At 42.3% G+C, this 17936-nt stretch overlaps 3 protein-coding genes across 7 annotated transcripts in view; 1 reads left to right on the plus strand and 2 right to left on the minus strand.

The window, feature by feature from the left end:
• Positions 1-5681, plus strand: part of bcar1 (BCAR1 scaffold protein, Cas family member) — a 28152-nt gene extending 22471 nt beyond the window's left edge. For all 3 annotated transcript variants that reach the window (XM_086108780.1, XM_086108781.1, XM_086108782.1), the window contains exon 7: positions 1986-5681. In XM_086108780.1, coding sequence (XP_085964906.1) covers positions 1986-2516 — 531 coding nt within the window. In that variant the 3' untranslated portion in view covers positions 2517-5681. The remainder of the gene's footprint in view (positions 1-1985) is intronic.
• A 1797-nt stretch (positions 5682-7478) lies between these two features.
• On the minus strand, positions 7479-10750 carry tmem170a (transmembrane protein 170A). The gene is made up of 3 exons (XM_086108783.1): positions 10524-10750; positions 9706-9876; positions 7479-8211 (listed from the first exon to the last, which is right to left on the minus strand). Exons 1-3 carry the CDS (start codon positions 10633-10635, stop codon positions 8081-8083), a joined length of 414 nt encoding a protein of 137 aa, XP_085964909.1. The 5' UTR covers positions 10636-10750; the 3' UTR covers positions 7479-8080.
• Positions 10751-11942: 1192 nt separating this feature from the next.
• The window catches only part of ppp6r3 (protein phosphatase 6, regulatory subunit 3), a 65338-nt gene continuing 59344 nt past the window's right edge, over positions 11943-17936 (minus strand). For all 3 annotated transcript variants that reach the window (XM_086108333.1, XM_086108332.1, XM_086108331.1), the window contains one exon: positions 11943-13543. In XM_086108333.1, coding sequence (XP_085964459.1) covers positions 13492-13543 — 52 coding nt within the window. In that variant the 3' untranslated portion in view covers positions 11943-13491. The remainder of the gene's footprint in view (positions 13544-17936) is intronic.

A 17936-nucleotide genomic window follows, 5' to 3' on the forward strand; every position in this document is an offset into this window, starting at 1 on the left:
AAGGTCGCACTACATATTCTATAATCTGCTTTATTATTGTCATGTCAATATTAAAGCAATCAGTTGACTTTTTATTTTTAAAAGTTTTTATAATATTTGATACTTCTTCTTGTTTTACAGCAGTAAGGAACATCGTGGAGGAGTTTTTTTCTACATATCTATCTATTTCAAACACGTTTGTTGGATCAGGAATTTGTTTTGCTAGGTTACTGCCGATGTTGACAAAATACTCATTAAATTCAGTTGCTATTTCTGCAGTTTTTTCCAAAATAGTATTTTTGCCTTTGATAAAATACTCTGGATAATCCATTTTTTTAGGACTATTTCTGATTACTTGGTTAAGTATCTTCCATATTTCTTGTGTGTTACTTTTATTCTGCTCTAATAGTGCATGATAATGATCTCTTTTACTGGTTCTTATAATATTTACTAGTTTATTTTTATAGGTCTTATATTTTTTTTCTGCTTCTTCAGTTCTCAATTTTAAAAACAATTTATATAAATTGTTTTTCTTTTTACATGCGTTTTCTATGCCTTTCGTTATCCATGGCTTACTTGGGTCTTTATACTTTTTGGAGACTTTAGTTAATGGAAAATGTTTATCATATAAGGAGATTATGGTAGACTGAAATACTTCAAACGCTGTATTTGGGTCTTCGTTTGAATAGACCTCGGTCCAGTTTTGTTTTTCTAGGTCTTGCTTCAAGGCGTCGGTGGAGCGTTGGGTTCTTAGTCTTATTTCTGTTATGCGAGTTGTTGACTTAGCTTTTCTATCAAAATAATTATGAAAAACTGCAAAAACAGGTAGGTGGTCACTTATGTCATTAATGAGAAGTCCACTTTCCATTTTATGGTCAATCTTATTTATAAATATGTTATCTATTAATGTGGCCGTGTCAACTGTTATTCTGCTAGGTTTCAGGATTACTGGGAAAAAGCTCTTGCTGTACATAGTATTTATGAAGTCGGTTGTTTTTTTGTGTCCATTTGGGTTTAATAAGTCAATGTTAAAGTCACCACATATTATTCGTGTTTTCTTATCGTTGTTGTAACTGAGCATATCTGTTAGTTTTTTATTGAATGTGTCAATACATGATCCTGGTGTCCTATAGATGCAACTTATGATGATATTTGATGCCTTTTTATTATGTATTTCAATGGTTAGACATTCCATTAGGTTTTCTATTGTGTTTGTCAATCTCTCGATTTTACTGCATTTAAGTGCTTTGTCTACATATATTGCAACCCCCCCTCCTTTTTTGTTTTCCCTATTAGTTGCAAACATTTCATAACCTTCTATTTCCATTTCAGTTGTTTTATCTTCATCAAGCCAAGTTTCTGATATGGCAATTATTTTGAATTTATTGAATTTAGTCAGGTATTCTTTGATTTTTGTGAGGTTTTTATAGAGACTTCTACTGTTTAAGTGTATTACTGAAAGTGCATTTTCCAATTTTATATTAGTGTTGAATTGTTCATCCAGGTAATAGTCAGAGTTTGTTACCCTTTGTTTGTTCTGGAAGAAGTTGTTGTCTGGGTCCAAATTGTTCTCGGGATCGAATGGCTTATAGTCAATATCTTCAAAGGGTTGGAAGTCCATGTTTTTGGGATGTGAATTTCCCGCTCCCACGCGGTCGTCGCTGGCTCCCTCGCGGTCGTCGTTGGTTCTCTCGCTGTCGTCGCTCGCTCTCTCGCCGTCATCACTGGCTCCCTCGCGGTTGCTGGCTGGACGTCTCCTGGGTCCCTCGTGGTCGCTGGCTCCCTTGCGGTCGTCGCCGGTTGATGTATATCAGTCATCAGAAAGGGAGCAAGTCCTTTTTGCCGGCACTGTATTTGTGGTGCAGTGTTGAGGAAAGGGGTCTGCATTCTCTCATCTGTTGTGTGATTGCTATTTTAAATTGTGTGTTGTTTGCAATCACTGCAAACCCTGAGTTTAGTTTAAATGTTGTAATTAACTATCACACTCTCCCCTTGTACTCCAACAGATCAAACAGTTTGAACGACTAGAGCAGGAAGTGAGTCGACCGATCAACAATGACATGACCGGCTGGGTTCCATCGCCGATTCACCCGCAAGGCAACACGCTGACGAAAAATGTCTCCTCCAAGTTGTGCCACGCCGACCGACAACTTCTGCTTTTCTACCTCGAGCAGTCTGAGCAGAACTTCACAACCATTAACAATGCTATCGATGCCTTTTTTACTGCCGTCAACTCCAATCAGCTGCCCAAGATCTTTGTGGCTCACAGCAAGCTTGTCATCCTTAGCGCACACAAGCTGGTTTTCATTGGCGACACGCTATCCCGTCAGGCCAAGTCACCTGAAGTTCGAGCCGAGGTCGGTCAGAGCAGCAACACCCTCTGTAATAAGCTCAAAGACATTGTCATCAGTACAAAGACGGCAGCGCTGCAATATCCGTCACCTGGAGCGGCCAGGGAAATGAGTGAAAAGGTGAGGGAGCTGGCAGGATGTACCCAGCAATTCAAAATGTTGCTCGGACAGCTGTTGATGCTATAGAATCACCGCGATATTGACAAAAGAGAGATGATAAAAGCTGGAAAGTCCTCCTTGGCATGCTGAGTGGTAACCAAGCGGCATCGTTCATAGAGGAAACACAAAAAGCGTCTGGACACTGTTATTTGCTCTTATGTAATATATGAGAGATGCTATGGAACTCTGGCTCCAATGAGTCTATGACAATTTCCGACATACAGGAATGGATTTCACAGAAGCTGCCTACAGCTTTTGTGTGTGTGTGCGTGTGTATATACAGGTATATATATATACAGTATATATATATACTGTATAATGCTGTATAATGATGAGCATAGTCGTAAAATATCAATTGTGTTATTTTAGAAATTCCACAATGACCATATATGAATACGAATGTCACTCAGGACAGGCTCTGAGCAAAAGTGGAAAAAAATTGTTCGTAAATAAATTGTAGATGTTTATGAGCTGTGGTTGGGCAGTTCCAGTGATGCCATCCTGACTCATTGTGACCTTGACAGATGGATCAGGTGGAGGTCAGGGGTTTGATTCGCAGTAGAAGTACTTGAGTCCTTCAGCAAGACTTGAGGCCTTATCGGTGTTCAATGAGCTCACACGACACTGAAAGCATTAGATAAGTGAAGTCCACACTGCAAATCTGCGGGCGTTAATTCAACACCTCAGGCGTTCATTTTAACACTGGTGAAGTATCGATAAGCATCCACATTGACAAGTGGAACATCTACAAACGTGTTCAATCTTCAACACCCAATAGAGTGTAACAGCAAAATATAGTGTTGATATTGCAGTAATCATGATACTTCTGAGTGTTTAGATAAACACTAACGAGTGTTCATGTCAACACTATGCGGGGTGGGTCAAAGTAACCCAGGCCTCACAATCTTAAAGGGATAGTATGTAAAAATGTGTTGATTTTTCAATGGTCATTTCATTTCAAAAACCCACTATTCATTTCAATAATATATAACATACAAACATTCCATTATGGTATTCGCTTCCAAAGTGTTTCGCCCAGGAGATAGTGGCAACGCACTTTGATAATTACATACTGTACCTGTCAACTTTTCGGAGCGCCAACCTGTATAAACTACCCAAAAAATCCTTTATAACATACCAAAGCATTTTATATGTCAAAATAACGGCAGAAAAAAACCCCCCGAAATTTTCAATGATATTTATTGTAGATCTCCATAATACAATGTCTGGTTAATGTCTAATCATCATTCTACTTAGTGGCATTACTGTGTTCAGAGTGGTATTCCTGCGTTACTTTTTTCACCAACTCCAAATGCTGACCCATCGGCTCGAAGTTACAGCATCCATTCACATTTACTTTGGAAATGAAAGCATTCGAGTAGACTAGCACCATTCTGGGGGGGGGGGGGATTTTCAGAATCCGTATGATTTGTGCGATACAGCCATATATGTAAGATTCACCACAAAATCCGTATGAACTATGGCTAAACCGTATGAGTTGACAGGTATGGACTTAGGTGGTTCGCCAAACGTTTCATCATGTATTTACATTCGTTACCTAATGGCTGTTTGGATGTTGAGTGGTTTTGCATACTTTTTGGGCCACCTTGATCCGTGTATGTTTCATTTATTCACTGTTTTCACAACAAAATGGGAAAGAAAAAAAATCAATCCAGACAAAAGCATTTATTCCCAAAAACAAACAAACAGAAAAAAAAGGAGAACAACTCCAAAACAAGAGCGGCTCCTCTTGTTTTATGTTGAGAGGGAAGAAATTTCATCTGTGCTGTATGTTACACATACTGTACATCATGAGCACACTTTAAAACCTCGTAACTTGCTGAATATCTGAGTGATTTTGATAGGTTTTATTTTGTTGCAAATGTCAGACATGTCGCTACAATTGCCCTCCCCCCAAAAAACGATGTGCAATCAAAATATTTCTTCACTCAAATATTGCACCTTATAAGGCAAAACAGTCTTCAGATCGATTAACGTCATCTGATGTCAGAAAACTCCACTCGATTCTCACTTTCCCCCCAAATGTATGTCGACTTCTCTGCGTATTAACGAACGCACCCCATGATTGGCCAAGTGCCTCGTGAATGATTGGCTATTAATGTGATCCGTTTTCAACAATATGAAACAGAAAAACTCAAGTGAAAACCAAATAATGAGGATTATTTTCATCAAATGCCACAATGTGAGAGTTTTTCCTACCCTTGGGAAGTCTGATTCCGTCTTGAAAGCGCGGAGGATAATGATGCTGAAGGAAATTGTCCCGACTCTTAGCAGTGAACTTCAAAATATTTCGTGACGGTGCAGTGTCAATTTCAAATCAACATTCAGGGTCCAGCAGGTGACACTCCATTTTAATAACATATCAGTTTTATTGAACATCTCTGACGACAGAGGCGACACTATTTGATGGTGGTGTTATTGGAACTTTTAACACGGGCCTATTTGCAGTGCATATCCATTTTTAGTTCCTGTGTTGGTTACATTTGTTTATTTTTTAAAATTTGTTTTTACTCATGTATTTGTATATTTGTCCTACTCTCACTGTCCGACACTGTCAAATGATTGCTGTGAAAAATACCTTTTAAGAAACGCTCGTGGTCGTTCAGAAACGTTGCATGCTCCTGGTCTAGAGACACAATGGACATGATAACAGAATACTGCATTTTTTAAAAATTGTGAAATCATTGTTTCAGTATGAAAATGTGCTTGAATATGGTGTGTCTCATTTGCGCTGCGAAATGAAACTGAGGCCAATTATTTCAAAAGGTTTGTACATTTCACGTGAATGAACAGTCTTGTTCAGAGTGCACACTGTTTTTGTCATGCTTTTGTAAAAAAAAAGTCAGTCGGTTTTGTAACATATCCCACATTTAATTTACAATTTAAAATATGAGAAAGTGTTTGTTAAAAATATATGTTCAAAGAGTATTATTCTACAATTTGCTCTCCAACTACCACTCTAATTAACTTTAATATACAGTAACATTGTTGTGTTCATAAAAAATGTTTAAAAAAAAAAAGACATTAATTGCAAGCTACTGTAAATTGTGAATAGTTTGAAAATTAGCACTGCATTTAAGTATTCAAACTGTACTGAGTTTAAAAAATATATATATTATGCATAAAAGTAAAATAATTGTACCTAAATACATTAAAAACAGCTTAAAATTACATTTGGTGTCCTATTCTTTCTACTTAAAGTTAAATACAACTGAACTGTACTCGAAAAATGGACTATTTGAAAAGTTTTACACAGAAAAAAAACCCCTGACGTGACTGGGAAAAAAAATACTAATCAGGCAACGTGCATTTGTTTTGCAAATGATATTGCACGTTTTGAATGCAAATTTAATTTTCTTGAGTGATTATTTTTCATCAGGAGAGATGTCGCAGGTGGGCACACTTTTGGGAACCACCGATGCATAGTCGGGGTAAATGGCGGGGGGTGGGGGGGGGTTCTCTTGTATGATGCACTTCTGACACCTCATTCACGCAGTCCCACAATTTGATGGAATCCAGAGTGCAGTGAGGTCATGATCAAAACGTATTGGCACTCATTTACATAATGATGCAGCACCAGGAGCAGATTTGTGTGCAGTTTTTTGCTCAAGGACGCTTCGGTTTGGGACCAAATCCACAGTCTTCGGGCTGAGGAACAACCACTCGACTACCCGAGCTGTACGTGTATCTGTTATTTCATTGGCAGTGTGGTCAGTGTGCACACCCCGAAAGGAATCCTTGCTTTGTCGCGTGTTTATTTACAGCGTTTCGGAGAGTGCGCCTTGCATCAGGTAAACCGACTGCAATTGACATCAAAATGGCAGCAGCTGGCTGAAAAGTCGGATTTTCCTGACAATTCCTCCATCATTGCGTCGAGAGACCGAAATTGGAATCAGGAGGGCCCGTCTTGTAAAGTAACAACAAAATTTAAATGGTTGTAAACTCATGTATGGAAGCAAAGGGCACAGAGCAAGTTTGTGTCTCATTTTCAATGCCACTGAGCATTCGCACCCCAAGGGGGTAATCCTTGGACCACGGCGAGCAACATCAGACACACACAGTTGCTATAATCAGTGAACCAGCATCACACCCGTCCAAAACCTGCGATTATGGATTACACCGTGTAGGTGTCGAACAGACCCCCCCCCCCCCAAAAAAAAACTAAACATCAAGCCACCTCCGGTTTAGTTTAGATCAATGTAGAGGATATCACTGAATTGAGACTCGTACCCGAATAAAATGTGTAGAAATCGTTTAAGGATTGGACACCACTTTTTGTGTTGCGAAGCAGCTCAAATTGACTGTCCAGAAACAAGGAAAATAAATGTCATTCATTCATGAAATTATGATGTCATGATTTGCTATTACAAAATATATGAGGTGTGTAACTCTTCATGGACAATATTATCAATGGTTGAGGTGAACTACATCAATCCATCCATCCATTTTCTGATCCGCTTCATCCTCACAAGGGTCGCGGGAGGTGCTGGACCTATCCCAGCTGTCTTCGGGCAGTATGCAGGGGACACCCTGAACCGGTTGCCAGCCAATTGCAGGGCACACAGAGATGAACAACCATCCACGCTCACACTTACACCTAGGGACAATTTGGAGTGTTCAATCAGCCTGCCAGGACTTTACCAAGCCCCCATTCAATATAAATATCTCAAATTAACACGCTTGATGCTAAACATTCATGTTCAAGGTTTTTGGAGGTAGATCTTGAGGAGGCCAAGTTAAGATGTCAGATCGTTGTAAGGGATTTAAAAAGCGGGTCAAAGTGGACGACATGATAGAACTCCCATTTGGTCAAAAATGAGCCAAAATGCTCTTTTGTGGGTCATGCATTGATGCGAGGCAGCTCGGAGCTGCAAGAGCTTCGCGGTCGTCAGATCATTACAGTAAAACCCTGTGACAAAATAAGGGTTAAAAAAAAAAAAGAGGAAGAAAGAATCAGTACAATCATCATCATATTCCTTTAAATCTATAAAGGACATTTTCTCTTTATTATTTATTTTGAAAACCGTTGCCTTTGAGATCGAATTGAACCGACTGTCCTCCAGGCATTTTTTCAACAAGATCAAACTGAAACAAAACAAAAACACTCGGGACAAAAGGAAAATCATCACGCACACGAGACCTGTGAGAGTGAAAACGTCTCACAATCTAAAATATTACTCAAATCCGGCAACAGAGAGCAGCCTGCTGCCCTCATGCTTATCATGATTGATCTTTACACAAACGACATCAATACCTCTGTTGAGAATAAAAGAGGTTCGAAATCACTCTCTCGACTTTTAAATGCCGAGTTCCCCGAAAAAGTGAAATATGATGTGTCAATGTGTTCGTGCTATTGGGTAACGTCAAACACAATTTCCTCATCGGCGAATGTTGTCCTGCAAACTAAAGTACGGCTAGTCGGACCAGGTACTGCATTTCACTTTTTGCACTTGAGTTTGCTCGACGTGGCTTGATCCGAAGAGCACCTCCAAGGCCCGACGTGTCTGAATTTGTCCGAGCCACAGCAAGTTGCGACGAGCTCTGAGGACGAGCCAGCCGCCTCCGTGCTGCTAAAGGGTGGCGAGCACTCTGAGGAAGGAAATAACAAGAATCAAAAAGGACTGTCCCACGCCGAAAACTAAAGCCTCCAGAGAGATCATCCTCTTCCCCGCTGCCTTGTAAACTCCTGCGATGGCCGCACCTGCATCACACACGCGGAAAATTACATTTCAATTCGGGCCGCACCACAATGGGAAAGCAGGCCAGGTGGCGGATGAATATTACAATATCGATTGATATTATTATGACATTTAACTTTTTCATAGATGGCCACACACACACAATTTATTGACGAGTTAGTATTACAAATGCCTCTGGATAGGACAGGAGTGTACCGATAAAAGTTATCGGCCTGATACCAGCCCTGATTGGTATTATTGGGTACTCATTAACGATGCCGATACCAGCCATCTGAAATATTGTAAGCCTTCCTTGCCAGTAGTTGGTGCTACACTGGTGGGTGAATAATCATATGCATACACAGGAAGGCCTTTGTTTCGAATTATTTATCCATCCATCCATTTTCTGATCCGCTTCATCCTCACTAGGGTCGCAGGGGGTGCTGGAGCCTATCCCAGCCGTCTTCGGGCAGTAGGCGGGGGACACCCTGAATCAGTTGCCAGCCAATCGCAGGGCACACAGAGACGAACAACCATCCACGCCCACACTCACACCGAGGGACAATTTAGAGTGTCCAATCAGCCTGCCATGCATGTTTTTTGGAATGTGGGAGGAAACCGGAGTACCCGGAGAAAACCCACGCAGGCCCGGGGAGAACATGCAAACTCCACACAGGGAGGCCGGAGCTGGAATAGAACCCGGTACCTCCGCACTGTGAAGCCGACGTGCTAACCACTGGACTACCGGGCCGCCCACTCGAATTATTTATCACTGTGTTAATTGAAATTTATGTATCGTAGGTACAAGTGGTATTAGTATCAGTATCGTCTGATAAAACTGCTATCAAACATACGGTTCTGCTTTTGGTTAAATGAAGGTTTCTATTTTTCCAGACAATGGACTTTTCCTTTTGGATGGAGCCTTTTGAAGTCAGATAAAAGTGTTTCCAGCAATTCCGTAATTAAAGTATTAATTTCTTAGACATCTTTGAAATATGTACAGTACCCGGTATATTACACGCTCCATTCTCGCAGTGAAGCTACAGGTATATTTTGCGCAGGCCCACAATTGTTTTAGGTGATCAGTAGCACACAAAAATCTTGGAATTAGAGAGCGGATTTATTCATTTTGTGAAGCTTCAATACAAAACAACAAACCACTGAGAGGCAGTGGACCAGTTGAACGACGCCAACATTTTGGAGTTTTTTCAGAAAATGTCTCCTCCAGCCCCAAGGAGGCCCTTTCTCATTAAAGGAACTCTAACTCAGAACTCTGATCTTTTGCTCAATGGAGTTCTTTCAAAAATAAGTTCCTGCTCATTTTTTAGGGCCAAAAAGCAGCTGAAAAAAAGCCTCTCTCTTTTTTTTAATCATGCTTATGGACAAAACACATTCATTAACTCATTCACTCCCAAAGACGTTTTTAAACGTCTCTTCAGACTTGGTCCAGAATTGGCTGGTACTGAATGAGTTAAGATCGAAAAGTCTATCAGTGTCACAAAGGCAGCGGAACCTACTTGTGAGAACTCCTCCAGCCACGGGCCCAACGATGCCCATTAAGAGGATGGCAATGGGCATCAAGCGGGCCATTTTGTGCTGCCGTAATGCAACGAACGATAGTAGAGATGCGGGCAGGTGGAAGATCAAAGAGGAGACTGCTGCCCAGAGAAAAACTCCGTACCACATTTCTAAAAAAATAAAAAATACACACACACACACGTTGAATCACAATTACACAGAAGCGCCAAGAACAAACGAAAAAGTTCTTATTTAATTATGTAATTCAATTCCATGTTTTGCATGCATTTTTATGTTCGTGCGCGAGAAGTTTGTCACGTAGTTTGCGCATGCGCAGTTGGCACGTGTGACGCAGTAGGAGGTTGAGGATCAAGTGCTGCGGACAGGGCTGGGCGATTCAGGGGGAAAAAAGAGATTCACGATTATTATGATTGAGATTGAAATGATGATGATTTTTGTCGATTATTTTCTGATGAAAGAAAATTGAACTTGTTAATGTAAAATAGAGCATCGCGGCCGGATGATCGTTTTAGCCCAGGTTTTCATGCGTACCACACGAAAACGACTTCAAATAAATTGTCTTCACTGGAAAGACAACGATGACACACTAAACAACGTTTTCCCAAATCAAATCGATTTCGGCCGACGTGTAGACACGTGAAAAATTAACAATGCCATAAAATGGAAAAATCAGTATTTTCCACAAGGCTGCTGCTGCATACGCAGATTAGTGTCGCTCGAAAATGAAGCTCGTGCGTACAGTAGACAACCACGGCGACGTAAGGCATCCAAATCAATCCCAACAATATTAACCTACCTGAGAAATCACCAAGAGACGTGTCGTTGTAACTGTGAGTTGCATTTTTTCTTGGCACCAAATTCACACCAAGTAAATGCTGGAAAATGTCACTTTCGCCATATTCATCCATATTTCCCAATAATCTTCGAGTTTTCACAGATCGAAAAGGTAAAAAGCTGCGCTCAGTGCGCTGCCCCGCAACAGCCCAACTTTGGCTTTCGGCACTGTTTTCGGCTTCCTTCCGCAACCACTTCTTCTTCGTCATCGTCGTCGGTTTCTTCCAGTTACTTGGTGGTTGCCGAGCAACTTTTGCTGTGAATTACCGCCACTATCTGTTGGGAGTGTCAATCGGCATCCGACGCTGGTTGAAGACTGGCTCGGGGGGCGGGGTATTCGCCGAGAATACGACGTAAAGCATAATCGATTTAATGTATATTGATAAATATCCTTTTTTTAAGCTCAAGGAACAGATTTTTAAAATGGACAGTCATTCGTGATTTGTGATAAATGTAGCAAAACGTTAATTTATGCACAACAGTTCACTTTAATAATATCATGATTCGCGCTCATTTTAAGTTGACCTATTTAAAAAAATAGGATTGTAATGTAGTAAAAGAGTTGTGTAATATTGTTTAATTTTTTTTAAAGGTGCCTATCCCAACAAAACACTCAACAGTTTAGACACAACAGACCAGCCTCAACAGATGAAAATTCATTGCCTTCTGGAGTCAAGACTTGACTTTTAGCGTATTGAGACGCAGTGGTATGTGCAATTGCCATCAGGCATTTCAATCATATTGCTGAACTACAACAGTTATAAATTCAAGTATAACATCCATTCTGACCGGTGTGCAGGTCAGAGCTGAAACTACAGAAAACGTTTGGGTTGAATTATTGCTGCCAACTACTACTTGACCAACTATTACAACCAAATCTTTTGTCACTCTGCACTGTAAATATACAGTATATACACGTTCAATAAAAATATGGAAAGATACTTACATAAACCTTAAAGGGACAGTGGATACTACAGTGGACAGCTTCCCATGTTATCAGGTTACAGGGTGTATGAAAGGGTTAATTGTGGGGAATTAGTTTCAGTTGTGTTGACATGGTCCAGACACATTTTCACCAATTTATGCGAAAATCCAGCTACTGTACAGTAATTCAATCAGGGTCACAAGCATCCATCCATCCATTTTCCGAACCGCTTATCCTCATGAGGGTTGCAAGCGTGCTGGAGCCTACCCCAGCTGTTTGTTTTGGGCAGTAGGCAGGGTATGCCCTGAACTGGTCCCAAGCAATTTCTTGAAAATGTAGATTCACACATATCCACAGAAGGGAATTTCGATATACCGTGGAGGAATGTAATGATTTGATCCCATGCTGAATTTGTAAGCGGGCTCACATACAAAGAAATCAAGTCTGTGATTCCTATGGTTGTTAATTACAATATTTTAATAGATGGAACATACAGCCGAAATGCATAAAAACGCACGCGCGCACACACACACGGGGACATTATTCAGTGAATTCCGTATCTGATCCCGAAGTAAAAGCGAATGTATGCAACCGAGATTGAAATGGTTGTTGACAAGCACAGGCATAAAACATAGCTCAGGAGGAATTTTGGCCCACTCGTGACAGAAACACATATCCTTTAAGCTCCTTGCCTGCCACACGGACACTCAAAGCTTCAGCGCCCTTCACAGGCTGTGTATTGGGTTGGGGTCTTGTGGCTGACAATTGGCCACTCCACAAGCTAGCTGTTCTTGGAGAGCCCTGTATGTTACAGTACAGTACATGAATTATTTGTCCCACCAACACAGCGAATTTGCCCTATACCCTTTCCAGAAAAAAACAAACAAACACTGTTTCCATCTCCATGCTTGACCAGGGATAGTGTTCTTTGGATCATCCTCTGATTTGTAATTTTTTTTTTCATCCACCGATCATGGCTGGTCAAGGAGATGCTAAATAGCTTAACTTGGGTTTTACCTGACCACTCACACTTTAGCCCAGGACTTCCGAGTCAATGTCGATGTTCATTGGCAAACTTAAGGCGCACGGGGGAGGGGGACCTTGCGGATTTCAGTCCATTGTGGCGCAGTATGTTACCAGCTGTTTTCTTCATGACTCTGATTTAAATTGCCGTCATATAATTAACAAGTTCCTGTTGTGCATTTTGAGATTCTGTCAACAGTATGATCATGATAAATACCTCCTGCCCCACAAAAATACCTTGTAAGCAAACTAACAAATTCAGCACAGGTTACTTTTATAAATGTAGCTCAAAGAAAGACTACAATTATTCTGCTGTGTAATAAGGTGAAGATTTAAACGAAACTGTGATTTGGATTACTGTATACCCAAATCCCTATCGGAAGCATTTCAAGTAGAACAACCGAACAGTGTTCGGCGAACACAGGTCGCCATTTTGTCTTTACATTGAATACAAGCTAAAGCTAGTCATTTCCTCTGTGGTTGTCTAATGAAATTAAAGTGCAGAGTTTGGGATCGTGTGTATTTGAGTGTGTGTTTGAGTGTGTGCACACGCGTGTGTGGTGTCACATGTGGTGCCTTTTAATTGGCGTTTCATGCAGGTATGCATATTTACACAAAGCTTACATTTGAGTTGGCAGAGACATAAGTCAAATTAAAAAAATTTTGCTACATTTTGGACTGTGCACAGGACCTCAGCTCAATCGCTTACAAGGTGTGTCATTTTTACATTTTTCAAAAATATTTTATTCATACAATCATATTTTCAACCATTGTAACATTCCTAAATAAATTTGCATGAGATGATGTCAGTTGCGGATTAAAACATTACACCACTGCCATTTATCTGCGCTGATGGCAATGTCGCAGATTCCGATGAAGGAGAAAGTGGATGGCCACGCTCGACCAGTGGCCTCCGCCATTTCATCAGGAGAATCTTCTCATTGGTAGATTATGTTGGCCAGAAACGGAAAATACACATTTCTCATGGTGCTCCATTGACTGCTGGCTCTGAGGACATGGCACTCTGGTCCAGTCTAGGGAGTGAAAAATAAGACATTTATTTGAAAGGCAAGCGGAAGGGACCAGGTAAACATGTCCAGTGATGATAAAATAGCCTTGATATTCTGAAGCCTTTAGCCTCTAAAGCAGGGGTGCCCATTACGTCGATCCTGATCGACCGGTAGTTCTAAGACAGGTCCCAAGTAGATCCGAAGAGTGTTGAGGAGAAAAAAAAAAACAAAAACATTTTTTGTGTCTTTGTACATGTTAGTAATATATTTTTTGTGTTAATGTACGCTGCACCCTAATCATCCTATCAGTCTCATTTTCAAAATAAAAAAAATTTAAAAAATCAAATAAAGCAGGTAAATCTTTAACCTACGATGGCGCGTGATTACGTCACCGGAAGTTGTTAGCGCTCAGCAGTCTGCAAATGCAGCTTGTGATCAGAGCTGTTGCGCTCTACTTTTTATCGTCATTATTCTCATTCAGAGTTTGCTTCGTGTACAATTCACCGAGGGCACGGGCAAAGAATAGGAATCTAGAGGGCTGAGGGAAGCACTTTAAAACGGTATGTGTGAGCTACGATAGTTAACAGGCTGCAAAAGTGCATCGCATGCCTCAGTGTCAGGCTGTTTCTCATCATGGCATGCGTGTGTGTGTGTGTGTGTGTGTGTGTGTGTGTGTGTGTGTGTGTGTGTGTGCGTGTGCGCGTGCGCGTGCACGCGCGTGGTGGTAAGGGGTGATCCCGGGAAGTTGGTTGATCGAAAAGTAGATCTTCGGTCCAAAAAGTTTGGGCACCCCTGCTCTAAAGTTTAGAGGGAACCAAATGTTGCCAGACTGGCCCTTCAAGCTTATCTGGGTGCATCGAGAATTCTCGAACATAACTTGGCCATAAAAAATTTCCTGATTCTGATCATGGATTGCATTGTCATGGCACAGCTGAACAGTGGTTAGAAATCCTGCTTGCTTTAGTTTATACCTAACAGCAAAACTATGCAAGGTAGGCAGGAACATTTTGTGAGGGGAAAAAATGGCATAAAAGGAAGGAAGGAAGGAAGATGTCAACATTTTTTTGGGATCACAACCAAAGAGGAAACAAGGTGAAGAGGAATGGTGTCATACCTCATCCTGATGATAAGATTAATCAAAAAACTACAATTTTGTCTGCACATTGGCCCACGCAGCGCAAGAGCAACACGGGACAATAGGGGCGCCACCACCTGGTTCTCATTCATTTATATGAGAAACCGTGTTCTTAAAACGTTTGCTCACAGTTGTTCACAAAGTGGTGAACCTCGGCCCATCCTTGCATGGGAACAACTGAACCTTTCGGAGGCGTTCCCAGGCCAACTGGGAGACAGTCTCTCCAGCGTGTCCTGGCGCATCCCCGGGTCCTCCTTCCAGTGGGACATGCCCGGAACACCTCACCAGGGAGGCATTCAGGAGGCATCCTAATCAGATGCCCAAGCCATCTCATCTGGCTCCTCTCGACGTGGAGGAGAAGCGGCTTGACTCTGAGCCCCTCCCAGATGACTGAGCTTCTCACCTTATCTCTAAGGGCGAGCCGGACACCCTGTAGCGACGCCACTCGAGTGAAGCGCGCCTCAGCAGTTGATAGTCCGCTGCTCTCTGCTGTGCGTGCGTAAGCGCAAACATTTACACACGCGCACATCTTTTGGTTTCAAACAATTAGCGCCGACGCTACCCACGTCACATATCAAAGAAGCTTTGAACAACAGTCAGGTTTCAAGACGATGCATTGCACGGAGTCAGCCCTGTTACGCGTTTCTAATGACATCCTCCTGGCAAATTACGCTGGAGACCACATGTGTCTAGTTTTATTGGACTTAACTGCAGCGTTTGATACAGTGGATCACAGTATTCTGCTGACTCGTTTGCAGCACTTGGTGGGCATTGGCGGCAGTGCTCTTGAGTGGTTTAGGTCCTATTTAGCTGACAGAACCTTTTGTGTCAGCCTTGGCTGCTCTGAGTCACGCACTGCTCCCCTGTCATGTGGTGTTCCACAGGGCTCAATTCTGGGGCCTCTGCTGTTCTCGCTGTATCTGCTCCCATTGGGTTCCATCTTAAGGAAACATGGTATTCCCTTCCACTGCTATGCAGATGACTGCCAGATCTATGTCCCACTGAGCAAGAAAGACGCCTTCTCATTAAGGCCACTCCTATCCTGTCTGGAAGAAATCAAAACGTGGATGGCACAAAATTTCTTGAAATTCAATGAAAAGAAGACAGAGGTGATATTGTTTGGTCCCAGTGGCCCTTGTACATCCCATCCTGTAGACTTGGGCCCCCTGTCTCCTTATCTTAAGTCAACAGTCTCAAACTTGGGCCTTAAACTGGACAGTGATTTCAAACTTGATCGGCAAATTGGTGCCGTTGTCAAATCCAGCTTCTTTCACCTTAGACAGCTGGCCAAAATAAAACCTCTCCTCTCACATGAACACTTTGAGACAGTAATTCATGCCTTTGTCACATCCCGGCTCGATTACTGCAATGCCCTTTTACTTTGGAGTCCGCCAGTCCTCCATTAAGCGCCTTCAGCTGGTCGCCTCTTGACTGGTACTCGTAACAGGGAGCACATAACTCAGAATCAGAATCAGAATCATCTTTATTGGCCAAGTATGTAGAACACACAAGGAATTTGTCTCCGGTATAACACGCTGCATTAGTATCATCGTCCTACTCTGGCATCCCTTCACTGGCTCCCCATACATTTTAGAGTTATTTTCAAGATCCTCTTATTTGTTTTCAAATCTCTGAATAATCACGCGCCACCTTACCTCTCTGAGCTCATCCGCCCCTACACACCTGCCCGGCGCCTCAGGTCTGTGGACCAGACATTATTAGAAGTACCAAGAACTAAACTCAGGCTCAGAGGGGATCGAGCCTTTTCTGTTGCTGGTCCCTCTCTCTGGAATGACCTCCCACTGAACATTCGGCAAGCCTCCTCGCTGCCCATCTTCAAAACCCTCCTCAAAACTCACTTGTATTCTTTGGCATTCGACTCAGCATGACTTAGATTTGTTCTTGGTTTTACTGTTTGGTGCTTTCTACCGTCTTTATTACCGATTTGTCTTACTGTTTATTGTGCATGTTATATTGCTCCATGTACAGCACTTTGTATGCAGCGATGGCTGTTTGAAAGTGCTCTATAAATACAGTTGACTTGACTTGACAACGACAACAGCTAAGTTAGCCTAGCCGACACAATGCTCGAGGTCAGACAGGACACGTTTTTTCTGGTCATCTGTATGTTTCCCTTTTTGCCCAAATATATACATTTTTTACTGCAATAACCGTCTTGTCCACAGCGTATTTTTTCGTTCCACTGGGGTTTAGCAAGTGTGTTTATAAAGAGACGAGAATCTCTTTAACCCTGCGGAGAAAACTCATTTCGGCCGCTTGTATGCAGGATCTCGTTCTTTCGGTCACGACCAATAGCTTGTGACCATAGGTGAGGGTTGGAACATAACTCGACTGGTAAATTGAGAGCTTCACTTTTTGGCTCAGCTCCTTCTTCACCACGACAGACTGATACAAAGTCCGCATCACAGCAGACGCTGCACCGATCCGCCTGTCAAACTCCTGCTCCCTCCTGCCCTCAGTTGTGAACAACACCCCAAGATACTTAAACTCCTCCACTTGGGGCAAGATCTCCTCTCCAACCCGGAAGGAGCACTCCACCCTTTTCCATTTGAGGACTATTCTTTGAAATTCGGAGGTGCCGATTTTCATCCCAACTGCACTTCACACTCGGCTGCAAAACTCTCCAGTGAAAGTTGGAGAACCCTGCTTGAAGGAGCCAACAGTACCACATCATCTGCAAAAAGCAGAGATGCAATACTGAGGCCACTAAAATGGACCCCCTCAACGCTTCGGCTGCGCCTAGAAATTCTGTCCATAAAGGTTATGAACAGAATCAGCGACAAAGGGCAGCCTTGGCGGAGTTCAACCCTCACTGGAAACGATTCAGACTTACTGCGAACCAAACTCTGACATTGGTGGTAGAGGGACAGGACAGAACAGCCCATGTATCAGGGGGTTCTGTACTCCATAACCCCCAAAGCACCCCCCCCCCCCCACAGAACTCCCGAGGGACACAGTCGAATGCCTTCTCCATGTCCACAAAGCACATGTAGACTGGTTGGGCGAGTTCCTATGTACCCTCGAGGACCCTGCAAAAGGGTTTGGAGCTGGTCCACTGTTCCATGGCCGGGACGAAAACCACACTGCTCCTCCTCAATCTGAGGCTCGACTTCCCGACGGACCATCCTCTCCAGCACTCCTGAATAGACCTTACTAGGGAGGTTGAGGAGTGTATGCTATTTATTTTATAAATGATTAACCGATCTAAAGTGTTGAAAATAGCTTGCTGTCTTTGATTATGCAACGCCTTTGACGGAACAA

The sequence above is a fragment of the Hippocampus guttulatus genome, chromosome 4 (assembly GCF_054856545.1).
Source record: "Hippocampus guttulatus isolate MCC_2025c chromosome 4, RoL_Hgut_1.0, whole genome shotgun sequence".
NCBI classification, from domain to species: domain Eukaryota; kingdom Metazoa; phylum Chordata; class Actinopteri; order Syngnathiformes; family Syngnathidae; genus Hippocampus; species Hippocampus guttulatus.

What these genes read in the sequence shown, in the direction of transcription:
- tmem170a (XM_086108783.1), bottom strand. Translation starts at nt 10,635, where the DNA reads ATGGATGAATATGGCGAAAGTGACATTTTCCAGCATTTACTTGGTGTG. An exon ending in GTCTCTTGGTGATTTCTCAG is followed by an intron (nt 9,877 to 10,523) that starts GTAGGTTAATAT and finishes TTATTTTTTTAG; the next exon opens with AAATGTGGTACGGAGTTTTT. An exon ending in GGCTGGAGGAGTTCTCACAA is followed by an intron (nt 8,212 to 9,705) that starts GTAGGTTCCGCT and finishes TGTGTGATGCAG; the next exon opens with GTGCGGCCATCGCAGGAGTT.